Here is a 25,797-nt window from a genome sequence, read left to right on the forward strand (position 1 = left end):
ACTTCCTGTTTCACGTTGGAGAGAAATCATGATGTAAATGTCAGAGGGTACCCGGACACATAATGATTTAGACAGCAGTTCATTCATTTCCACTTGCTGAATGAACAGATGTGACCAGCCTGCGCCGCCGCTGCTGCACGGTTTATGAGAGGAAGCTCGAGGTTTGAACTGTTAATTTGCTATTTCTAGAGGGCTTAGCCTGTAAACCTGCACCAAAAGCAAGCAGAGTTAAAGCCCGAAGCTGTTTGTAGTGTGCACTGTACGTTTGTTTGTTGCAATACAGCTTACATGTCACTCTCCTGTCATTCACACCTGCAGTAAGTTATACCCATTAAGGCTATTTTTGTAGCTCGTGTCGCTGGCACAGTGCTAACGTTACCATGCAGCTGCAGACCTTGTTGTTGTCATACAGTAACAAACGTCACGCATAAACAAATGTTTGACCGTAGCGTCGTTGTGACGGTTCTTCCGAGGTGTATGTAGGCGTGTAAAATCTAATTTGTTTTTATTATTATCATAGGCAATATGAGCTGAATGTAAGTGGCAGAGGATACGCCTATTTTTTTAGCAGCACCATCCCCTGCCGCTTTGCCGCTGTTACGCTGTTGTTGTTTTAGCCGGCTTTTAGCAACCTTTGCATTGTTTACTGTATTTACGGTCATTTCACATTTGCCATAAACGCTTAAATGTTGTGATGCCCTTGTCCAAGATGTAGAATATGGGTCAGCAAGGTGGAGCAAGCGTGGTGTAAACAGTGAGCATGGATCAGTGCCACCTCAACACATGACCCGACTAATGTGTAGGCCTGTAGTTGTGATCTAAGGGGCGTTTTTAGCATTGATGGAGATGTTTATCCCTGTTGCGCTTTATACCCAAGTTATATGCAAACTCACAGATACAATAAACATATTGTGCTGTGTGTATGTGTATCATTTTAAAGTTGCTGAACAAAAAACCATGTAGCCTTTTTTTCACAGAAGACATTTGGGCATGTCACGGTAGAAGGAGAAGCACGTGTGTACATTATGAAATTAAGGATAACTGAATTTCCCTAAGCTGCTTCGGTTTTAGAGTCCTGGCATTGCTGATGCTGGCTTACTGGGACACTTGAATAAAACAGAGCCATCATTAATGGTACAAGGTACAAAGGAGATGTATTTGTCCATTTGCAACACAGGGTTGTATAATGAGATAATGTAGTTATTTCATGCTACTCACAAAAACAAGTGTTATATACAGTAGATGGCTGGATAAATAACAAGTCATAAAGTCAATAGAACTGTTTTACATGGCGAAATGCTGTGGGTGAATTTAGGAGGCTCACAGCCTGAGGGAAGACAGCAGCATGGCGGGCAGAGCGAACAGGCTTAGGCTAGGTGGGAATTGTCTAGTGATAGATTAATCAGGCTGATATCTGACATTTTGAGATGATCTGCATCGGCTGATGCACACTCTGAAATCTACTGCATAAACCAATGTATTTTTCTATTTCATTAATTAATGAATCTCCCAAGCTTTTAATGTGTTCTTTTCCTCCTTCACCAATGTTACTTTGTTTGTCATTTATATATGTCATTTCCAACCCCGCAGACTCACCTTTGGATTCATTATAACAAACAGTAACATGATAAAATGATTCACATGACATCTTAAATAATTTCATTTGACATACTAATAATGCAGCAATAAATAATAGTGGAAGATGTGGATATCATCTTCAGAGATATACTGGGACAAATGGATACAGATAATATTCATTGTCATTGTAGGGGGGAAAAACCATTTGGAACTGTAAAGCCACACTATCTAAATTCACCCACTGCCTTCCTTCTGTCCCGCAGGTTCCCGGTGCAACCATGCCCGTCTCCTTGCTATGGGCGGTGGATGTGTACGGGCGGGTCTACAGCCTGTCCACGGCGGGGCAACAGTGGGAGCAGTGCCGTGATGCCCAGATGGAGTTCAAGCGAGTGACGGCAGCTCAGCAGTGCTGCTGGGGCATCGCCTGTGACAGCAACATCTATGTGAATGTCCACGCTTCTGACCTGCCGGTCCGCTACCAGGAGGAGACCTACGAGAATCAAGTGGGTCTCTTCAATGCTTCTAGTTATATTGTTTTTAAAGAAGATGGTTATTTGAGTCACGGTTGAAAGTACTGAAAGAAAGGGAGCCATAGTATTTTTATAGTTTAAAAGGCTTTCATATTCTTCAAAATCTTTATTTCCTGCAAGTTAAGTAAAAATGAAACTGTGGAGTTCCCCTTGGACTAGTGTTATGTGTGACTGAGTGACTGAAAGAGTAAGTGCAACATCCTCACACAGCAGTGTCCCACTTCCTCTGTAGCCAGCTCCAGCATGCTGTCTGCTGTGTACCTGAACAAGCAAATTAGACCAGTTTTTAAGAAAAATACCAGACACAGTGAAACTATACTGTATGGGTAACTAAAAATGTTAGATTGAATGATTGCCAACTTTTTTAGACCATCACGTTCTTGTCACACAGCTGCATCAGGTTATGTGCATTAGGTCAGTACCTTGTAGTGGCTGTTCTTGTGACTTCCTCTTCAGGGTTCATCTCAATGAAAGTGCTGTTTGACAGAAAACAGGTTACTTCTACTTTTTTCTGTCATCTTGACCCTGTGTGTGCTCTAAAATGCCATCTCTCTGTCTGCCAGCGGTGGAATCCTGTGGATGGTTTCTCCGAGCGTTTGTTGCCCAGTGACCGCTGGCAGTGGAGTGATATTACGGGTCTGCAACACCAACCTCTGGACAACTACCGGCTGCCCTCCAGCAGCTGGGAGTGGGAGGGCGACTGGTACGCAGATGAAAACTATGAGGGAGAGCCCACAGAGAAGGGGGTGAGTGTCCAGTTATTGTTTAGCTCGCTCTACTTCAGCATCAGTTTTTGTCTTCTTTTTTTTTTTATTCCTTCTTTGTTTTAAATTTTGAGGTGTTTGTATCTGCAGGGATGGACCTATGCCATTGACTTTCCCGCAACCTACACCAAAGACAAGAAGTGGAACTCCTGTGTCCGTCGCAGGCGATGGCTCCGCTACAGGAGGTACAAAGCCATGGACACCTGGGCTAAGGTGGGTGTTTTACTGTGTGTGTGTGTGTGTGTGTGTGTATGTATAAAGCTTTCAGTTTGTTCATCTGCATCTCTCTTCCTGTGTGTGCTGACAGATCCCTCCTCAGCAGACACCTCTGCCAGATCCCTTCAGCGACATCAGCTGTGGAGGCTGGGAGATCAGTGAGGAGCCCAGAGGCCGGCTGTCACTGTGGGCTGTGTCCCTGCAAGGCAAGGTACAGCTCACACATACATGCATACAACACACCCTAGCCTTAGTTATCCATGGCAATGTACTATACAACTCTTTATTAGCTTGTAATTTGCACAAATTAAATCAGTGACGGTGTGGAAAAACAGTAACTTTAACTTTCTGCTCATGCATACTGTGACACATTTTCTGCTATTTGCCACTGTAAAAGAGCAGTAAACATCAATCAATGATGTATATACAGTTATACAGCATAATTAATAGAGGCAAAACAACTATGTAAGCATATCTTGCAATTTGTACTACTAAACCTTTACTATCATGCAGCTCATAAAACCTGCCCTACTTTGTAAAATAGAACTTTTATTAACTGTGTCTAATGCAATTAATTGTTTAATATGTAAGATACTAAGGATATGATTCTGTGTCTATTGTTTTTTGACCTTGTTAGTGCCCATAGCAAGATCACACACTCAGTCTTGTCACATCAGATAAAAATGATGTAAATGTAAAAAAATGTATTTGCATTTCTTCATGCGAGTAGTTTTTGTTTTCCTCACTTACTGTCCTGCTGTCACTCTTGATTGTCGTATCCTCTCCGTCTAGGTGTGGTTCAGAGAGGGAATCTGTCACCACAATCCCGAGGGCTCTTTGTGGGAGGAGGTGCCTGTCCCCGGGGAAGTGGTCCAGATCAGCTGTGGTCCGGCAGATCTGATCTGGGCAGTGCTGTGGGAGGGGCAGCTCATTGTCAGAGAGGGCATCGTCCGAGACTGCCCCAAAGGTACGCCAGCTCACTGGTGGGAGAAGGATGTGGATCATATGTGATCATGTTTATTGTCTGTCTTAGAGACATGAGTATGAATATTTTCTGCATGTCAGGTACTTCCTGGGCAGAGGTGGATTCTCCCAGTCCTGATGTGGGAGCCGCACATGTAGCCGTGGGAATCAACGTTGTTTGGGCTTTGACCAAGGACAACAAAGTAAGAGAATTCTGTAATGAACATTATAAAAAGACACATTGCATGATTTGAAAAACTTTTACTTAGTACTTTTTTGAACATTTCTATTACCATTATCCAATACTTAAATTTATATTTTTCCTACATATTATACATTCCAATATTTTACATACCTTTACATAACTGTGCGTGTATATAGATTCACTCACCTATGCAGTTCCAATGAAGCACCTTGCAATATCAATACAAGACGCTATACAGTATCTGCTAGACTTGCACTAACCATGTACTGAATACAAGGTTCAAGGTTGTTTATTAGTCATAATATAGCACAAGGCTGCATAACAAAATGAAATGTGTAGTTCCTCTGTGCCACACACACACACACACACACACCCCCACCCACCCACCATAAGTAAGTGTAGGCCTATATTAAAATATGGTAAGAAATAAAATAAGACAATGCAGTTATTTATATACATATATAGGCTACATACGCGTAAACACCTCAAACATTCCGCGGTGCAATTTTTGAATTTGCATCCGGGGCGAATGTAAACAGCAACAGCCAGATGTTAACAGAGTCTGTCCTGACTGTATTTTAGCAACGAGCATCATCAGTGTTAAACACACTTTCCCTCATCTTGCCGGAGTCTTACGCTGTCAGCTCGGTACATGGACCACCTGCTGAGTGCTTGCTGCAGGGTGTTGATTTCACCAAGCTGCTTGGCAATTTCCCCGTAGCCCTTTCCAGCCTTGTGGAGGTGGACAATTTTGTCTCTAGTGTCTTTGGACAGCTCTTTGGTCTTGGCCATGTTAGTAGTTGGATTCTTACTGATTGTATGGGGTGGACAGGTGTCTTTATGCAGCTAACGACCTCAAACAGGTGCATCTAATTTAGGATAATAAATGGAGTGGAGGTGGACATTTTGAAGGCAGACTAACAGGTCTTTGAGAGTCAGAATTCTAGTTGATAGACAGGTGTTCAAATACTTATTTGCAGCTGTATCATACAAATAAATAGTTAAAAAATCATACATTGTGATTTCTGGATATTTTTTTTTTTTTAGATTATGTCTCTCACAGTGGACATGCACCTACGATGACAATTTCAGACCCCTCCATGATTTCTGAGTGGGAGAACTTGCAAAATAGCAGGGTGTTCAAATACTTATTTTCCTCACTGTAGATTATGGTCTGAGTTTTTGGTTTTAGTTCGGTTTCTAGTCAAGATTTCAGTTATTTATGTTTTCATTATTCTGTTTTCTTATTTATGTTTTTGATCTTCATGTGTGATATGACTGCTGTAATGCTGCAATTTCCTGTTGGGATTTATAAAGTACTAAACTGTGTATCTGTCTACTCAAAATTGAACTTTTAAAAGAAAAGTTGATTAATACACCAACATTTCAATTTCTCCATCCTACAGGTTATAGATAAAGGAAAATATCCTTAATGCAGTAGTCAAAAATATTCTGTAGCTAATAATGTTTAACTATTGTTGACTGTCAGAATTTATTCATTTCAAGGACACAAATATGCCAAACAGGAAAACTGCATTAGATAAAAAGGAACAGACTACTCTGGGAAACTGGTGTTAACCACAGTGTTCAAGCAGGTGTGTGTTATGCTAAAGAGCGTTTTCTCCCCACTCTCCTGCTTTGCTAGGTGTGGTTCAGACGCGGCGTGAATTCCCACAACCCCTGTGGCTCCGGCTGGATCAACATGGTGGGAGAAATGATCATGATCAATGTAGGACTCAACGACCAGGTGAGTTCCAGGAACACATTAGGTGCCTTCATCTGCTGGTTATTTTGGTATTACCTCTAGTCAACCTGTTGCCGTTGTGTGTAGGTGTTTGCTATCAGCAGTGAGGATCGGGCGGTGTACTTTCGTCAAGGTGTGACCTCTAGTGAACTGAGTGGGAAAACATGGAAGGCCATCAGTGTCCCCCGAGATGGAGACCGATCCCACTCCAGTGCCAGCACAAACAGCCTGCAGAGGTGGAGAGGGCTCATTGGATACACACATATATATATATATATATATATATATATATTTGCTTGGGAAACCATAACGAATTCAGTTCTTCTTTCGTTCCCTTCATTTCACAGTGCTGGATGCTTCTTCTCTGGTGAGGTGCGTGCTCAGTCAGCAGTGAGTGATGTGGAATTAGACACAGAGAAAGGATCAACAGATGAAGCCAGCTGCCTCATCACCTCCACCTCCCCAGAGTCCTTTGTTGATGGCCCCACAGACCACTCTGACCGACCAACTGAGACCCCCAAACCCCGCATCCCCAAAGTCACCAGTGACAGCTTCATCTCTGAACTCGTCTCTGACAGAGAACCAGGAAAGACCTCAAGAGAGAGCGGATCTGCCGTTCCAGCGGTTCTGGAGGAGGAAAACATCTCAGAAGAAGAAGTCAAAGCCCCCTGTGCTGGTGTAAATATTTTCCCCAGCCAGTCTGGAGGTCCTCCTGACCTCCAGTGGAGTAACGTGGATCTGATAGAGGCGAAGGGCCAGCAGACTGGAGCAGTGCTGGACACAGCTGACACCTGCAGCTTGTCGTCAGTGGCCACATACACTCTGGCCATGGAGGACCTGTATGGAGCAGATGAGCACCCATTGTGGGCGTGGGTCAGTGGAGGAGGCTGCTCTGTGGACAGTCACTCCCAGCTCAACTGGTTCACCTGTTCTTCGAACACATGTGAGTTAAACTAAATAGCTATCTGGTATTTCAGCTTAACATTGGGTCACTACTTCAAAGAATGTAGGCCATTCTGGAGGTAAAAGAGAGCTCCAACAACTACAACCCATATATAAAGTGGCATGAAATAATTATTAAATTGCATCTGAGTCCCAGAACAAACAATAGAGTGAATATTCATGTGACATCTTGGCTCCAAAAGCAGGATTAAACCTTTGGTGCAGTTAAGGTGAGAACTCATTTTGTTTCCTTTTATTTTTTCAGTTTTTCATTTTTGCTTTCTGTCCTTCCCAGCTTTGGTTCAGTCAGTCCAGTCCATGAGTCTGTCTGTCACCCCAGCTCAGACAGCAGCCTGGCGGAAACAAATCTTTGAGCAGCTCAGTGAGCGGACCAAAAGAGAGATGGATAATTTCAGGCATTATGAACAAGCCATAGAACAGGTAAATGCAGTATACGGAAACAGCAGAAGCCTTTGTACTTGATCTTCAGGATATACCTTTCTACTTATTTCAGTCTGGGTTTTTATCTGTTTTATCTCCCTCTTGTATTTATCATTAATGAATTCACTCGTCTGCCTGAACATATACCTACAATGCAGTCTGTGTGGGTGAAGAAGGGAACCATGCAGTGGTGGAGAGACTGGAAGCCACACAAGTGGATAGATGTTCAGTTTGCTCTGGAGCAGTTCTCAGGACCAGAGGGCAACAAGGATGGCATCCTTTTCATCTATTACAATTTTTATGAGGAGAAGAAGGTGAGGTGTGTCTGTGTGTGAGAGAGTGTGTGTGTGTGTGTGTGTGTCTGTGTGTGAGAGAGTGTGTGTGTGTGTGTCTGTGTGTGAGAGAGTGTGTGTGTGTCTGTGTTCAGGTTGATACTGTGTGGATTACACGTGTCAATCCAATTTGTGCCTTCTTGAGGGAAGTGGTTGTGATAAACCCGTGTCACAGTCAGATTATCACAATATTCTCTTTCATTCAAATGAATCAGTACTGTTATAATATAATCCTTATTTGTAGAGCACTTTTCAAAAACAAGTTACAAAGTGCTTAGACAATAATACCCAAGAGACAATAATACAAAAAACAATACAAGACAAAAGCATGAAAACATTGAAAAGACTAAAATACAGATAAATATAAAATTAGTAAAATACAATAAAATAAAAGGGATAAAATAAAGTCAAATAAGATCGGGAAAGGCTCTCTTATAAAAGTGTGTTTTAAGAAGGGACTTCACAGAGTTCACTGACTCAGCTGACCTGATTTCCTCGGGCAGGCTGTTCCAGAGCCTCGGGGCCCTGACAGCAAACGCTCTGTCCCCTTTAGTTTTCAGTCGAGACTCTGGAACAGACAACAGACCTCTGCCCGAGGATCTCAAGGTACATGCTGGTGTGTATGGGACTAAAAGGTCAGAAATATAACAAGGCGAGAGGCCATGAAGAGCTTTAAAAGTGATCAATAGAATTTTAAAGTCAATTCTAAAACATACTGGGAGCCAGTGTAATGAAGCTAAAATAGGAGTAATGTGGTCATATTTCTTTGTTCTGGTTAAAAGCCTGGCAGCTGAGTTCTGGACAGTCTGGAGTCGATCAATAGATTTTTGGGTTAAACAGGTGAAAAGGCTGTTGCAATAATCCAGGCGTGATGAGATAAAGGCGTGTAAAATGGTCTTGGTGTCCTTAAAAGTTAACATAGATCGAATTTTAGCTATATTTCTAAGTTGATAAAAACATGATTGAACAAGCTTTGTGGTGTGCTGCTCGAAATTTAAATTACTATCAAACCAAACACCAAGGTTCTTTGCCACAGGCTTAATGTGATTTACTAGGGAACCATCTGCTGAGACCCGATGACCAGGATTTCTGTTTTGTCTGAGTTCAGCTGGAGGAAATTATTTGACATCCATTTTTTAACTTCACAAAGGCAGTTGTTAAGTGAACTCAGTATTCCAGGGTCTGTGGATCTGACGGGCAAGTATATTTGTGTGTCATCAGCATAAATATGAAAAGAAATACCATGTTTATGGATAATATGTCCAAGGGGAAGCAGATACAAGGAAAACAAAATGGGTCCTAAGACCGACCCCAGAGGCACACCATATTTAACTGGACAGAACGAGGAGACATAGTTGTTTACAGACACTTACAGAAAACTTCCTATTTGACAGGTAGGATGAAAACCATTCTAGGGCAGTACCAGAGATCCCCACCCAGTGCCTCAGTCTGTCTAACATGATGTTGTGATCAATGGTGTCAAAAGCAGCGCTAAGGTCCAGGAGTACCAGGACTGAGCACATGCCTTCATCAGCAGACATTAAAAGGTCATTAGTGACTTTAAGCAGGGCAGTCTCAGTGCTGTGGTACTTCCTAAAACCAGACTGAAACTTTTCAAATATTTTGTTATTTTCCAGTGCAGTGAGCAGCTGTTTGGACACAATTCTTTCTAGAATCTTTGCAATAAAAGGCAGTTTTGAAATTGGTCTAAAATTATGTGGGAGGGAGGGATCTAAACCAGGTTTCTTTAAAAGTGGGTTCACGCAAGCCGTTTTAAAATAATCAGGGACACAACCAGTAGATAGGGAGCTGTTGAAAACAGAGATCAAATGGGGCCCAACAGAATCTATTACTTTCAGTAAAAACTTTGTAGGTATTACATCAAGTGGGCTGGAGGACACTCTCATTTGTGTTACTGTTTTCAAAAGCTCAGACAAGTCGATGGGATAAAACTGGTTAAAACTCTCTTGTTGCTGGTGAGGAACCTCTGAGTAAGAGGCCGCGGGGGTAATAGAGGCTCTGATTGACACCACCTTATTGGTAAAATAAGATAAAAACAATTCACAGTCATCATTACTTCCAGCTGAGGCACAAGGAGGGGTTGGGTTTACCAGCTGATCCACAGTCTTAAACAGAAACCTGGGATTGTGTTTATGTGTAGTAATGAGTTCAGAAAAATAGTGTGTTCTCGCATCCTTAACCATGTTATTGTAGTTAATTAATAAATTCTTCAGACTGAGGTAATGGAGACTGGATTTTTTCCATCTGCGCTCTGCTTTCCTGCATTCCCTTTTTAGGCTGCGAATGCTGTCATTTATCCAGGGTTGCTTACTAGCTTTAGACGTAGGCCTAACCTTTAGAGGAGCAGTAATATTTAGTGACAACAAGCAGATATGATTGAAGTGATCGACCAGATTGTTGGTGTTGGAATTAGACAGGTGTTGGCTTTGGCTCTGAAAGAATGCGCAAAACTTTGAAACACTTTGTTCATTAAAGAAGCGAGAACACATGGAGCTTGGTGAGGCGGCATGAGTAACAGGCGAATCGCAGCTAAAAACAATACATCTGTGGTCAGATATGGTCATGTCCACAAAGTCCACAGAGGAAATGCTGACACCCAGGGTAAAAACCAAGTCCAGTGTATGACCGCGGTTATGTGTTTGCCCTTTGACATGTTGTTTGAAGTTAAAAGAAGTGGCCATATTTAAAAAGTCAGTTGCATTAACATTGTTGGGGTCATCAACATGAATATTAAAATCGCCACAAAGAACAATTCTGTCATAATTTAAAACCAGAGTAGATAAAAATTCAGGAAGTTCTGATAAAAATCCTCCAGGCGGTTTTGGGGGGCGATAAATTATGTGAGAACTTCAAAGGAGTTAAATTCATCACAGCGTACTTGATGACATTTTAAATTTTTCCTATACACGCTCACTAGCCCACCACCACGACCACTGACCCTCGGTTGACTAAAACAATCATATTGAGGCGGACACAGTTCAGCTAGTTGTTCTTCCTCTATGGCACTCACTACTACTTCTTCTTTCTTCCACTATTTACCTTCTCCTATCTTTTTTATCTACTACGACTCTTCTGTCACTTTCTCCAGTACCTGCATGCCTTCGTCAACGAGATCACCATCCTGGTTCCAGTGCTAAATGACTCCAAACATACTTTTGCCATTTACACTCCCGAGCGGACTAAACAGAGGTGGCCAATCAGATTGGCAGCAGCCACAGAGCAAGATATGCATGATTGGGTATGTACCAACCAACTGGGACTATCTGAAGACATCTCTAATGTACTGAAATAACCCTAGATTTATAAATGCATACCAATCTTCTAGATGTTCTAGAAGTCTTCATTATATGCACACACATTTCTACCACATTTCTTTCTGTCTGATTACTTCTCATTGGTCTCTCCCTCGCTTTCAAATCCAATCTGTCTGCCTTTACCACCCCTGTCTCAAGCTGGCATTGTTGAGTTTGTCATGCTGCGACTCCAGGGAGATCCAGGGTCCTCCATCCAAACAGGCCATCTGGTCCATCACCTGTAAAGGGGACATCTTTGTCAGTGAGCCCTCTCCTGGTCTGGAGGCCATGCCTTACCCCACACCATGTGACCAGATGTAAGAATAACCATCACTCACTTTAAAGTTCTGGTAGATGAGGATGTAAATAATTGTTTTTCTTTTATAATATGTGGCATGCTGTCTTTTTCCCTTAGACTTTATGAAGCTTCTTTTTTTCCTTTTGCACAGGTTCTGGCGGCAGGTTGGAGGTCACCTACGCGTGGTGGAGTGTAACAGTGTTGGCATAGTGTGGGGGATCGGCTACGACCACACTGCCTGGGTCTATACAGGCGGCTATGGAGGAGGCTTCTCCCAGGGAATGGCCAGCAGCACAGATAACATTTACACACAAGTGGATATCAAGAGTGTTTACATATATGAGAACCAGAGGTGGAACCCTGTCACCGGCTACACCAACAGGTAGAGTTCTCACTCCAGGCAACGCTGAGGGCAGTTTGTACTTTCACCGCTGGCATCTATAAATACATCTGTCTAGTTTATGTCAGTAAAATCTGTTGTTGAACTATTTGATTTCTTTGGTAGAAAAGTGCATCGTCTCACACACAAACAGAAATGTCCAGGCTGTGTGATATGTCGAGTGTCTACATAGACCCCAGGGAGTCTTGAAATTGGATTTTCACATTTAAGAACTGCTGTGAAATTGCAGTGACTACACATTTCTGTTTTTACTGTTTATACTTAACATCTCATGAAACTAATATGTGACAAATACTGTAAAATGCCACTCTCTAAGTCTACCTGTCACTGCTAATTGATGAGACTCCCAAGTTTTTCAAATTAAATTTTTTTGCTCCATACATCTAAACCTTTACCTTAAGATTGGCAAAGAAACACAAGCATTACTCCTACAGCTGAAGTACGTGTTGTTGTTGTTGTTGAAAGTTTGATTTTGAAGTGTAAAGTCATGACTCAATGAAAGTGTTTTGTTGATTTTAGAGGGCTACCTACAGACCGCTACATGTGGAGCGATGCTTCAGGACTGCATGAGTGCACAAAAACAAATATGAAACCTCCCTCCCCTCAGTGGACGTGGGTAAGTAAAGCTACACACACACACACACACACACACACACACACACACACACACACACACACACACACACACACACACACACACACACACACACACACACACACACACAGGGAAATTGCCTGGGGTGATTTGAAACCAGTACTGGGGTGCACCATCACCATCCTTCCATTCTGACTACTGGTTTGGAAACTATAAATATTTGGTCTTGAATTATCACGGGCAAGGTGTGTACCCAAAAACACAGATGTGTTGACATGGTTTCAATTCCCATATTGGCTGTTTTCAGGTGTCTGATTGGGCTGTCGACTACAGTGTCTCTGGGGGGACCGATAGAGAAGGCTGGCAATATGCAGCTGATTTTCCAGCGTAAGTTTCATTTACCATTCCTCAAACTCACCTACTGTCTCAGTTGGTTCAGACTATGCTGCCCTCATAGTTATGACCTTCATTTATTTATTTTTTCCTATTATTCTTCCTTCCTCTTCCCCATCTCTCCATGCAGGTCATATCATGGCTATAAAACGATGAAGGACTTTGTGCGTCGCAGACGATGGGCCAGGTACTATAAAAACCAACACTGGCATATTGCTGTCTCCAATATATTTGTTCAGCAGGTACACAGTGCTCTGACAGTGCACTTGACATTTGCAGTTTTTGTTTGTGTAAGGTTTTTTTGAGTCAGCACAGACAGAGCAGACACAAAATCTGATCTTTAGTCCATGTGGGGGGAAAAAAAGTTTTCAGACCTTGCAGACTGTGGGATAATATATGGCTAACATATAGGTTTTATTCAGGTACAGATAACAGTAGTCCTGGGACATATGTATTTTGTCATATTGGTTTGTCAGTGGAGGTGGGTTTTCTGGCAGATTAGCTAATTAATTTTAGTTTGAGTTATTCAGATTAGAATGATGATGATTTGGCATGAGTCCTTCAGCCCAAACCTGCTAAAGTGCAGCTTATTGAAAGCTAGATCTTGACCAAGATGTTTTATGAACCCCACACATGAACAAACTTTTCTATAGAAATGGCTCGCCTTTTAAATTTATATGGAAAGAGTGTTGATATAATTCTGACTTTAAATGAGAACATGCAGGTTATTGAGAAATCACTATGATCTGTTGGTAATATAATAATATTATAATATAATAATAATATACAACAAAATAAAGGTTTGTAAATGATCAACAGCAGAACTCACTATTTTCAAAATATGCTTGTTATTATCAGTCTCATGCACGTCCATTGGGAACTCCCGGCAATCATGCACCGAACATCACTCATAGTCTGACCACATTGACTGGGAATATTTAATCTTTAAACGTGATGAAAGTGTGGAGCACAATGTAGAACACAATAACACCAGTAAGTATGAAGGAACACACATTCAATGAGACTTAAGTCCATGAATCGTGCCCCAGTGCATTCTCAAAACACCTACTTGTACTACTACTACTACTATGTAACTGCACTCACATTGGTCAGCACTCAGCCAGTCATATGAATGCTGCTGATGGTTTCAAGTCTTTGGTTGAATAAACAGTATTATGTTAGACTGATATAAGCGGGTTAGCCTGAATTAGTTGGTTCTTTTGACGCACCTCCCACTCCATCAGAATCTTTAGCTGCAGGTATTGCAGTGCTTCAGTGAGCATTGTGGTTTTCCTCCTTCACAGGAAGTGTAAATTGACCACCACAGGACCATGGCAAGAAATTCCGCCTATAGCACTGAGTGATGTGACCATCCTGCCGTGTGCAGCTCAGAGCAGCATGGACGTGGTTCCTCTGTGGGCAATCAGCAACAAGGGAGACGTGCTCTGCAGACTGGGAGTCACCTCACTGACGCCTGCTGTGAGTCAAGTTTACTGTATGCATGCAGGTTAAAAACAATTTAGTGAGTCACCCACAAACATTCACAGCCATTTGCCTGTTTGCATTGCAACAGTTCAGGACGGCGTGTAGACTTCTTTCCTCATCTTTAGCCCTCATGGAGGCTTTTCTGAAAGTTATCATTCATGACTTTGATACAAAAATGCAGGAGAACATCATGCTTAATTCCTTTTGATAAATAGTTAAACATGGACAATGCTACTTCTGATACTTACAGTGTAGTCACAAAAAAGAAAAATCTTGCCACTTGCTGTAACATCATCTTGTTGGTCTCTCAGGGATCCTCATGGCTCCACGTGGGAACTGACCAGCCTTTCAAGTCCATATCCATCGGGGCTACCAGCCAGGTTTGGGCCATCGCCAGGGACGGTTCAGCCTTTTACAGGGGATCTGTCTCTTCACAGAGCCCAGCAGGTTAGTGGGAGAAACTGTGATATTTTGCGTGGTTGAACAGAGGATATCATTTGTGCCACAGTCACATTTGAATCAAAAACATTAACATTTACTTAAAAATTTGTAGGGATCGGGAAACAAAACTTGGCAGCCTCTGGTGCTGTAAATGATTTTCACTTAGAGAGTGCTATGTGTTTGTTTCTCCCTCTGCAGGAGACTGTTGGTACCACATCCCCTCCCCATCCAAACAGAAGCTGAAGCAGGTGTCTGTTGGGAGGACATCAGTCTACACAGTAGATGAAAATAGTAAAACGATTGCATTTGTATTCACAGCGTACATTTATGCAAACATTGATTTTAATAACCAGATACCTGATGTATCTGTTATCTCTGTTTCGTGGTAGACAAATTCTGATCATGTATCTGATGTGGCTACTTCCTGTCCAGGTAACCTGTGGTACCGGCAGGGTGTAACCCCTAGCTACCCTCAGGGCTCGTCCTGGGAACACATTTCTAATAATGTACGCAAGGTCTCCGTAGGACCCCTGGACCAGGTCAGTACCAAGATATCAGGACTGCATAATGGAACTTACTTTTATTATTTGTAGCTTCTATGAAAGTATACAACATTAATGAATGATCCAAATATATTTCTTGAAATTTATATATTTCGAGATGAATGTGTTGTCATATGAATCCTCCAAAATCCTCATAAGAAATAACATCTTGAGATTATAAACAATCCTTGCATGTGTTCGGTGGTTGATTTTTGATTTGTTCTTGTGTAGGTGTGGATCATAGCAGACAAGGTGCAGGGCAGCCACAGTCTGAGCTGTGGAACAGTATGCCATCGAATCGGAGTCCAACCTATGGAGCCTAAAGGACAGTTGTATGACTACGGCATTGGGGTAAGGCACTAAAGAAACTAAACTGTATGAAAATGTTAGCACAGTATCTGCAAGTCTTGGAAAAACCTTTAAAAAGCATTGAATTCAGTGTCTTCAAAAAAAGGTCTTAAATGGTCTTACAGTTAAGTTGCTTGCAAAAGGCTCTCAGGAGCAATTACACTAAAAGTGGGATAGTTTTGACGGTGGATTGTGCTGTCAGGAAGCTGTCCTGTTTTTGTGCTTGAAGCTGGATAGTAAATAGGTTTACTTGTAACAAACATAAGTGCCTGTCTTTTAGGGTGGATGGGACCACATCACAGTGAGAGGGAACTCCATGGAGCCACCCCGCGTCCGTCTTCCCTCTCTAACAGACCCGTCCGCCCCTGCCCCCCGAAGCCCCCTGCCCATCAGGAACACGGAGGTCAACAGCAATGCTGTGGGACACACTTAAACACGTACACCTTTGTAGTAAATTTCTGTTTAAAAACATTTTTCACACTGTAGTAGCAGAAATGACAATTCAACTCCAGACTCTAGAGGGCGGCCTTTAGTCCACATCACTGCCCTCACTGTGACAAAAAGTTGTGATTTATGGACATTCAGAACAATCTTCAGTGTCTCCTGAATTTTGTTAATTTTACTAAGCATTCATCTCCTCAGTACGGGCATTTCTGTCTCATTCTTTTGTTATTGTTGTTTGTCTTTGTCACTGACACTGGACTTGATGGTCCTAATGCATTTAGTTTTATTTATTTATTAGGATGTGTTGTTTCTGTTGGTACCACATGTAAGATGAAGGTAAAAGGGTGATTATTTATTTTTTTTTAAAGATAAGGGAAAAATATGAGTGTACTTAAATTACAGCTGCAGATCTTTTATTTTGTTCAAAATAAAAATGACATTTCATCTTTGTCTGCAGGTAACAGGTTCAACACATGTTCCAGCAGAGGGAAGCCATATTACTCTGGGAAAGCTCTTGCTAATGTGACACACCGCTGTAAAATGTTATTTCATAGACTGCAGAACAACATAGATGCAGCATCCCCCGTTGGTTTCTAATTTCTTAGGTTTCTGAAAGGTCATCGTGAAGCTTTCATTTGGTTTTATTGCATGTAACAACCCTGCCAATTGTTTGGAGACGTTTAGCAGCTGTAACAAGACCTGCACTGGCTTTATTTACCTGTGGTGGTTGCTGCTTGCCTTGTACAAACAGTTGAGCGGTGTTTTTATAAAGGTTTTAATGTTCTGTTATTGTCATGGAGTATGTGCAATGGATAGTGTTGTAAATTAGGGGAAAATGTGGATTACTTGTAAAAGTCTTGTGGTTGAAATGCTAAAACTTGACCTTCCTCTTTCTCAGGAGAATGTTTGCATTAGCATGACGTCTACTTCCTTTTGAACGATGGTTGTAGAATGACTGAGCAGTGAGAAAAAAACTAAAAAACACTATATTTTTGTTATAAATTTGTAAGATAATAGTATTATACAACAAGAATAGTGGTAATATATTAAGGTGGACTAGTGTCTGTGTTTGTCAAAGATCAATTTAAATAGTTTTCCATTATTAAATATTCATTACCCCCACACACTGATGAATTACATCCGTTCAGGCATTTATTTATGTTAACAGCTGCCTAAATTCCCCCATATCATAATGTACTGTCTAAATATGATGCAGCAATTTGTAAATGTTATAAGTGTACAGAGATCTGACATTATTATCTGTGAATAACATACTGTAGCGTGCACCACATCAGTGCTGTTGACATTGTGGAGTACATTTCTCAAATGTTGTGTATTGTCAAAAATAACAGTCCTTGTCAATAAATAAATGTTTATTGATAATAACTCCTCAAATAGTTTATCTTCTCCTGTTTTTTTTGTCCTGCCTGGAGACACAAAAAGTCAAATAACAGACACTTTTAAACTTCATCTGGGCCTTCCAGCTATGGGTGCACAACCTGTATGAAGAAACGTGAATTGTGCTCTCAAATTGGTAGTAGATTGTCCTTGTGAGCAAATAAGCAAACACACTTAGCTTCAGCTTATAGCTTCAACATTTCAACATTTAGCCCTGCAGCTTGCCTTTGGTCTCTGGGTGTGACAGTTATGACTAGCGGCTACGCTAAGCAGGTTTCTCAACAGAAAACAGAAGATGATCACAAGATAACACAGAAGTTCCTGCTCCGGCTCAAACTGTAGAAGATGAGAAATAAGAGACATAATGGTGAAAGATTAGCCCTTCCTTTCTGAGCACAATAACAAATTAGTCTTTTTACTCTTCATGACCATGATCCATCTGGTTGTCACTTTCCAGTCTGCAGTCTTTCTGTCTGCTAAGTGAATGGTCCTCAAATCACTCCATTTTTTGCATGAAGGGCAAGTTCTAGAGAGCCCAGCTCTTGCTATGGTCAAGAATGGGTTTACTGTCAGAGAACTATAAGCTGGATCCGGTCCTTCTGACACAGATCCCAGAGCAGTGCGCCTGTAAGAACTGGATATCATTTGAGATTTAGCCCTAAAAAGTCTACACCCCCCTCTGCCTTGGATACAGCCTCCTGGTGGCTCTCCTGGTCTCCAAACCACCGTGCAGCCACGGTTAGCTGCGCTGGCTGAGGCTGTGCACGTGGGTGAGGTACTGTGTGAGATCGTCCTCCCCCTCCTCCTCCAGGTGCTGTTGGTAGCACTGAAGCAGCTTGGCAGCGCTGGCCTCTGAGGGGACCCCACCAGCAGGCAGGCAAGCCCCTGACATGTCCAGGATGATGGTGGTTAAGGACTTGATGTAATTCTTTGCAAGGGTCAGTGTCTCAATCTTGGACAGCTTCTTGTCAGTGTTGATGTGGGGGATGGCCTCGCGCAGTGCTTGGAAGGCATTGTTGAGTTTGTGCATGCGCTGGCGTTCCCGCTCGTTGCTCTCTAGTCGCCGGATGCTGCGTTCCTTGTTGCTGGAGCCACGTTGCCTGCGCCGTCGGCCTCCACCCACTCCTCCTTGACGCTTGCCATCCCCGGCCCTCAGCGACCCCCTCCAGGAGCCACCGATACGGACCGAGGCCTCTGAGCCTTCCTGCTCACTGGAGCCGGGTTCTGGTTCTGTATCCGGTTCCAGCTCTGGCTCAGGGTCAGACCAGGTCCGCCTGGATGGTTTCAGAGCCTTCCCTTTGGACTTCATCCTGCTGCCTTCTTTACCCCTCTCTCTCTGACAGTGTAGATCTCACAGCTTCAACAGGCCTGGTGAAAAGAGAGGAATATTTGAGAGAGGAAGAAAAAGCAGAACTTTTCTGAGTTATAGAAAAGTGGCACTTTAACATAAATTCAAAGTATTTTTATGCAGTCTTTTCCAAGACAGCCAGTAACCCGCAATTACTGAATAAGCCTCTCTCCAATTCAAACAGGCTTGCATCCTGTTGTATCTAATCAGCCTGATGCAGTGTGAAAACTCCACGATGTTGTCCTGTTAATCTACTCCTCTCTTATCCTCCCGGTCCTGCGATAATGCCCATGTCAAGGTTACACTTACAAAAACACAGAGACCAGCCAGCAGCACTCCGCTAATTCACCTCCAATGCTTTTCACCCTGTTTTAACCAGTAGATGTTCACTGGATGAATTAACTCACTGTCTGCCATCATGTTGAAATTTGCTGTAACTTTAGTTGTGGATTTACCACAGTGGTTTCAAAGGAATGGGAATTTCTTTAAACTGTATTTTCAAGTATGCTAATGTTAGGATAATAACATAAAGCTGTTTTACATAAATTAATGACAACTCCACGGGTATTTCTCATCACCATCCTTTTCTCCTTCCCTCTGTATTTTCCTAACACAACCATAATCACCCCAACGGCAGTGTTGTAACTGATATGAGATAAACAGGCAAAATTCAGCTTAAGTTAATTCACTGCAGCAAATGATACACTTTTACCTCGAAAGTCAGTGAAAGAGGACGACACGATTAAAAAAAAGCCTTACCTTTGATATTAAACTCACTTTTCTTCTCCTGAGTGTTTACCACAGAAAACTCGCCCGGGTGCAGCCGTCATTCAAAGCATAAAGTGAAAAGAGCAGAGAGCAGCGGATACACACACGCACGCAGACAACTGTCACATGTGCGCTACCTGTAGCTGACTGATGTACACGTAGCGCTGCTCAGCCAATCATAGAGCAGGCTCACTCCCTCCAGGGCACAACAGGCTGCTGCACAATGTCACAACCAACACCACAAAAACGGTGTGGTTTTAGGGATTACTGCTGTGTTCTTGCTGGGTTTGTGCAAAAATGGTTGGCTGCATGCATTAGAAAAGAAAGGAATTTAATGAAAGATTTTACCATATTATTTGATAGTCTCGTGGAACCACATTTCAGATCATTCTTTAGATTAAATAAAAGTAGCAACACTGCACTATAAAAAGTAAAATCAGGACAAGTAAGCATCTGCAACATAATCTATACAAAATATTAACCCAGTACTTATTATGTGAAATTGCTCAATTCTTGTCATTACTGCTGATGCTTTAAGCAGTCGGCTACTTTAATGTTGTAGTTGGTTGAGGTGGAGCTGCTTAATATATAATGTTTGGTAGTTTAATATGTATCAATGCATTGTTTTTTAAAAACTGATCAATTGTTTTGTGTAACTGTACAGCTATTAAATAAATGTACTGATGTAAAATGTACAATACTTTCCACAGAAGTGGAATGGAAAGTAACATACAATGCATGACAATGCAAGTTTGGGATTAAAAATAATGTCAGGGAGTGATATAGATGGTGGATTGCATAGCTGGTATCACTGCAATATTTAAACAATGTAAAGAGCAACATTGGCCCTATCTGTAATATGATTAAAAATGTCTTTCCATGTCCAAAATAAAATTTCAGTCAAAGTGTAAATGTGCCATTGTGCCACTCTACTACATACTGCTCCACCACAACATGTCCCAAGTGAAGTATAGTATTTTATTCTTCACTGTTCCTGAGCTGAATATAGATATTTCATATATATAACTATATTTATATTAGTTTGACCTCTTGTAAGGAGTATAATAAGATAGTTACCAGAGTCAGACACATTGCATTTTCGTTCCTCGTCCTCCTTTAACTCCAAGCAGTTAACATAATTTCCATTGTGGCTTATCACCTTCCGCTGCTTCATTTGAATACAGTCCTCCAGGCTACACTTGAATGTCTCATTTAAACTTTGTCACATTAGGCCTATTTACTTTTTACCAGACAAACTGTTTTAACCTTTTTGCGTTTTCCGTGACAGCGTAATTTAGACCACTGGATGCTGTCAAGCTATTTAAACTGAAACAAAGATACCAAACAAACAAGGACAGAACAAACATAATTAACCTTTTTGAATAATCACCATCACACCCCTTTAACACTCGTATGTGTGATCTGCAGTAATTCCACCTTGTCTATTTGACCAGAGGGCCCAAACACAACTGTTGGCAGTTGGCATTATTGCCCTTTCCTACTGTGATAGATAGGTCAGTAGAGATAGGGTGGTGTCATGACAGTGAGTAAAACTGACTGATTATAGTTAAATCATGTGTCACAGCATGTTTTATGGTAATCAGAAACACCACACAGTCTCTTGAAACATTTCTAAACTCTCTAAGTCTTTTATGTTTTCCATATCTTAAACTACCAAAAGATACAAAGAATATGAAATATATTTAAAAATCCAACTGTTTATATATTAATTTCTTACAATTAAGACACGATTAAATGGAATTCTTATAAGTTCAGTTCTCTAAAGTACTAACTCAGAAAAAGTAGCTGTTTTAGGCTTCTAGTTCTGCTCTCTGTATGTATCATTTTGTTTTTTATGTGTTGATAATCTGGCTTTATAATCTGTTATATATCATATATATACCAACTAACAGGATTTCTTCTTAAATGTTTCAGAAATGCATCTAAGTACAGTATTTGAAACAACAAAGGTTTTAATGCTAATGGCAACACAGGAACACAGTAGAGCTTGTTCTTCCTATGAATGTTTACATCGCTTTTACAATGAATTCTAAAGTTGTAATTTTCATAACTAAACTAAAAGGCCTTCCTTAAATGTCTTTTAGTGTAGCCATGTTGAGACACTCCGGAAAAGCCACAAGCAAGCTAGCAGCTAGAAAGCTCAGCTTAACAAGAAAATGTAGCATCAGTGAGGGAAAATGTATTTAATTATAAATTAATATTTTTGTTAGTTCAGTTTCTGCCAGAATAGAGAGCTTTCCTTTTTAATGCAACAAATTTGAAGCTACGTGGTACGTTAGCTTAAAGGAAAACCTGTGATAGCAAAAAACTATTTTACATTAAAAAATGCTCAGGCAATAATAAAAACAAACTTTGTGGCAGCTTACAGGTAAAAATACACATTTTATGAATAAAGTCAAAGAACATATTAGCAACTTTAACACTGAATGTCAGGAATGTATAATAATAAACAATAATGTACAGGTGTGAAGCTCCCAGCTATAGTGGCAAGCAATTTTAGCTTTTGGTGTCCTTGAACAGCTTGTGTGTGTGTGTGTGTGTGTGTGTGTGTGTGTGCATGCGCGCGCGTGTGTGTCCTGCCAGGTTTCCTTTCCTCCTCAGGTACACTGTATCTAATCAACCAAACCTCGCTGATGCTGGCTTTGTGGAAACATTATCTATTACTTTTAGTTTGTTCAGTTTCTGCCTCCATTGGCCCTAAGGCTTACACTGTTTATTTAGTCGCAGCCGCTGATAAATTCTGAGCTGAATACACTTCAGTAATGAGGCAAGCAAACAGGGCCTCTACAAGCATGTTCTGTTTGTGCAAAACAAACTACATAAACAACATAATACTCCTTGTTTTACAAGATTAACCTGGGATTTCAGACACAGATGACAATTTATTAAATGAAATTTATTGGAATTAACAACACTTATGTTCCCGTTTCACAGCTGAGGTCAAAGGACACAACCTGGCACAAAAAAAGGAGCTTAGCCAGCCAGTGACCGTGTCATACCAACAACTGTGAAAGCTGAATGCACTGTCACTCAGTGCTGCGTGGCTGTGATGTCACAAACGCCAGGTGCTTCGAATCTATTTGGAGCAGAGAGGGGAAAAAAGCCATTAAAATCCCTGACTCATCATAAAACAGGAGGGAGATGAGTTAGAGGTGAGGAGGACGAGATCTGGACGATTAGTCAGTTTTTCCATTAGGCCAAAGGCTGTCTGGCTGAAAGAAAAACAAGTGTGGATGTCACATTAGGCCATGGTGACAATGAGATGGCCTTTGGCTGAAGGCAGACGATTTGATAGAAAGGCTACCACCATAGAAATCAGCACCTACAACTCAATATGTGTGTATGTGTGTGTCACTAACCCTCTCTAATCTCACAGCTCAAGGTCTGACTCAGTGACATGGGTGAGGAAGAGGAACCTTTGGGACAGAAAGAAATGCTCTGGCCTGGGCAGAGCAGTGCAGCTTTGTGTTGTCAGGGAAAGGGTGTAGTGCTGTGATACCGAGTGTCTGACACACTGAAAATGGCAGTTCTTCTCCAAAGCTGAGAAGTCGTCTTCCCACTCCAATCCTGCAGGAAAAACCAACCACACACACAGTTAGTGATAACAAAGTGCCAACAGCCTGGAGCATCTGGGTTTAGCAGGACTAAACAAATTGTTTATTGCCACACCCCGATCTTGTTATATTGTAAGCCACATTTAGTGTCAAAATATTACCTTATTTATCACTAAGTTACAAAATGCAACACCATCACACGTTTTTTTTAACAAATATAATCCTTCAATCCGAAATGTCTTTCTTTTTAAATGGTAACTCCTGATGGATAATCCCTCCTGACATCATGTTGCAACATGCTGCTTCACCAAGAAATATACACTCCAGTAAAATTCCTGCATTGAAAATGTTACTTTAAAAGTATTTTAAGGAAAATGTATACTAGTATATACTCTTTAACCACACAGGTGTACTCGCTTTCAGCAGGTGTTTCTGCCTCTGGAGCTGTTACCACTACCATAATTATTATTTTACATCTCTATGTTGAACTTGTATTGTGCTCCCGTGCAACTCAAACAGATATACTTAGTTATTTTCCACCAGTGCACCATTGTCAGCAGTAACGTTCAGTATGCACAATATGTAGTTAATGGGATAATTGTAAATTAAGAGTACCACTGTCTTCTAATGTGACCTCTGGCAGGTTGCAGGAATAGTTGCTTGACAGAGATGTGTGGGGCCCAGGGTGCAGCTCGAGGGTGGGACTCTCCTAAGAATAATAAGAGTGGACAGTCAGTTGTAATCAAACAGGAAACAAAGGTGTCAAAGCCTCAGATTGGATTGGTAGCACAATCAGTAATTATTCAACCCGCATATGCCCGGTGTGTAACAAAGCCCAAAACCCACCAAGCCACAGGAGGACAGTACCTGATCGAACAGGTAGAGCGTGACATCATCATTAAAGCACACAGTCTTCCTCTTTTTTACATTCTTGTCCCTCCCAGACAATACGCCTGGAGCATTGTAGATTTGACAGGATTTCAGAAGACTTTTAAGGTTGCATGTGTTCAAATTGTGTCTGCTAACAAGCTCATGTTGAATCCCTTTAGAGTTGGTGTTGGGATCGTGGGGCCAGTGGGCAGTGAAGTTTTTCAAATCACTTAGCACATTGTTATCACTGATATGCCAACCAATATCCCCTACAGACGTCCTACAATCCACAGCGTGGCAAGTGTCACCAAAAAGTTGAGGCGGTACGTCGTCATCACAGAAGATGATAAAGCTATTATGCCGATCCGTTGTGACAGTGTCCTGCGGGGTCACAATGTTTAAATTATTTTTGAACAAACTGAAAACGTCCTGCATATTTAAAATAAGTCTCGTCCATGGGGCCATCTTTGAGCACTGTGGGACAAAAGAAGCTAAAGAAGTGAATGCTGAATGATGCATGGGCCCCTCCGGAAGACAGTAATGTCGAGGGGGGATAGAGAAGCGTGGGGCCCATGTTACCAAGCTTGATCTGCAGTCACTGGTCCTCCATAACTTAGGGGCTGCATTTCCTTTTTGATCAAGGATACAGACGCAGGTGATTGGCTGCAGCTCCTCATCAGCCTGAGTCATCTGACCTGAGGACATCAACATCTGGAACTCTTCATCCCTGTGTAAATAATTCACAATGACTCATTGAAACTTTGTTGTATTTAAATTGGTTCTGTTCAACATCACAAGTAAAGTAAGTAGGTTTTTGGCTCACTGAGAGATTATTACTGACATCTTGGATGTGCTAATTTTCTGTTTAACCACTACAAAAGATAATTTGGCTTGTTTACAACCTGTCTGATTGTCAAACCACTTATGTTTTTTACCCCCTCAGACTACACTACAGCGATGTAGATGCGTTCACAGATTATTACCATAAACAATTTACTTTAGTGAGTGCAAAGTTATCAAACCTAATAGAAATGATGGCCAAAAATAGCACCCAAGTTGTATTAAACCAGAATTATGCTATTAGCACTATTGTTATTATAATGTGGCAATGGCCAACTTAAACCGGCTATATTCAATAGTGTTACAATAACAACATATGAAATTACAATTTGAAAAGGGTTTGCTCATAGTGATGAACCTACAGTGAATTATCACCTGAATCAGCTCACAGCATTACTGTTTTGATTCACTCACAGCTCTCATAGAGTCGTTCCGGCCACAACAAACAGCCTTGAGTGAAAATGCCCTAAAAACATTTTGTAGACTACCTGTTCAGCAGATAAACACAGTTAGCAACTAGCTGGTGAACATAATAGAGCATTTAGCAGCTTAAGAGACAGATATTTCCCCTAGAAGTTGGTGGAGACCAAAAACAGAGATAAAGGTGAGTGACTATTGGAAACACAACTAAATGACGATGTTTCCCAATAAATGCTGGATGTGTAAATTAGCAACTGTTTGGTAACAGTTCTTGATATCAAATTAAAATGTGTTGATTTATCAACGTTGTGTTCACAACTTGTTTTTGCTGCTGCTAAGTGGCCAAAAACAGATCAGTTGTTCAGGTTAAAACTTAAGAAAACCTCATGGTAATAGTCTAATACATATGAGACTGCTTGTTTTTTCAAACCTTGTCTGAATCCAACAGCCATGCTGACTGTGTTAGTTGTAGAGGACTAATATTTAGCTTGGTTTGCCCAGCTTGGTTATGACTTACAGTAGGGAAATCTGTAAGTAACAGTTACATCTGAGGAGTGACCAATATAATAGTGACATGAGCTACGACAATTTGTAAATGGCGTA

General features: G+C 41.3%; 2 protein-coding genes and 1 long non-coding RNA gene across 10 annotated transcripts in view; 1 reads left to right on the top strand and 2 right to left on the bottom strand.

The window, feature by feature from the left end:
* Positions 1 to 17,367, top strand: tecpr1a (tectonin beta-propeller repeat containing 1a). Of its 2 annotated transcripts, none has more exons than XM_038736375.1 (25): positions 1 to 161; positions 1,842 to 2,081; positions 2,672 to 2,854; positions 2,963 to 3,085; positions 3,180 to 3,299; positions 3,881 to 4,055; positions 4,154 to 4,254; positions 5,902 to 6,003; positions 6,088 to 6,236; positions 6,348 to 6,943; positions 7,238 to 7,383; positions 7,542 to 7,697; positions 10,825 to 10,974; positions 11,189 to 11,346; positions 11,479 to 11,709; positions 12,247 to 12,343; positions 12,630 to 12,709; positions 12,846 to 12,902; positions 14,020 to 14,194; positions 14,512 to 14,647; positions 14,840 to 14,932; positions 15,074 to 15,180; positions 15,415 to 15,534; positions 15,812 to 15,968; positions 16,433 to 17,367. In XM_038736375.1, the coding sequence occupies exons 2-24, from the start codon at positions 1,857 to 1,859 to the stop codon at positions 15,962 to 15,964; spliced, it is 3,633 nt and encodes a 1,210-aa protein (XP_038592303.1). In that variant the 5' UTR covers positions 1 to 161; positions 1,842 to 1,856; the 3' UTR covers positions 15,965 to 15,968; positions 16,433 to 17,367. The 2 variants fall into 2 exon arrangements, with proteins under 2 accessions (XP_038592303.1, XP_038592302.1); XM_038736374.1 differs by having other exon boundaries at positions 15,812 to 15,934.
* On the bottom strand, positions 3,993 to 4,995 carry LOC119916385. Its single transcript, XR_005447094.1, has 3 exons — positions 4,893 to 4,995; positions 4,158 to 4,265; positions 3,993 to 4,068 (listed from the first exon to the last, which is right to left on the bottom strand). It is a non-coding gene; the product is annotated as an uncharacterized LOC119916385 (long non-coding RNA).
* The window catches only part of bhlha15 (basic helix-loop-helix family, member a15), a 17,911-nt gene continuing 9,444 nt past the window's right edge, over positions 17,331 to 25,797 (bottom strand). For 4 of the 7 annotated variants that reach the window (XM_038736377.1, XM_038736378.1, XM_038736380.1 and 1 more), the window contains exons 3-5: positions 23,911 to 24,661; positions 23,680 to 23,773; positions 21,679 to 23,077 (exon numbers count right to left, since the gene is read on the bottom strand). In XM_038736377.1, coding sequence (XP_038592305.1) covers positions 22,881 to 23,077; positions 23,680 to 23,773; positions 23,911 to 24,661 — 1,042 coding nt within the window. In that variant the 3' untranslated portion in view covers positions 21,679 to 22,880. Of the gene's footprint in view, positions 18,742 to 19,480; positions 23,078 to 23,679; positions 23,774 to 23,910; positions 24,662 to 25,797 lie in introns of those variants that run through there. The other 3 variants (XM_038736382.1, XM_038736381.1, XM_038736379.1) reach the window with 3 other exon arrangements.

Source organism: Micropterus salmoides, unplaced genomic scaffold (genome assembly GCF_014851395.1).
Source record: "Micropterus salmoides isolate LMB-PRFRI ecotype aquatic unplaced genomic scaffold, ASM1485139v1 Ms_hic_scaffold_21, whole genome shotgun sequence".
NCBI classification, from domain to species: domain Eukaryota; kingdom Metazoa; phylum Chordata; class Actinopteri; order Centrarchiformes; family Centrarchidae; genus Micropterus; species Micropterus salmoides.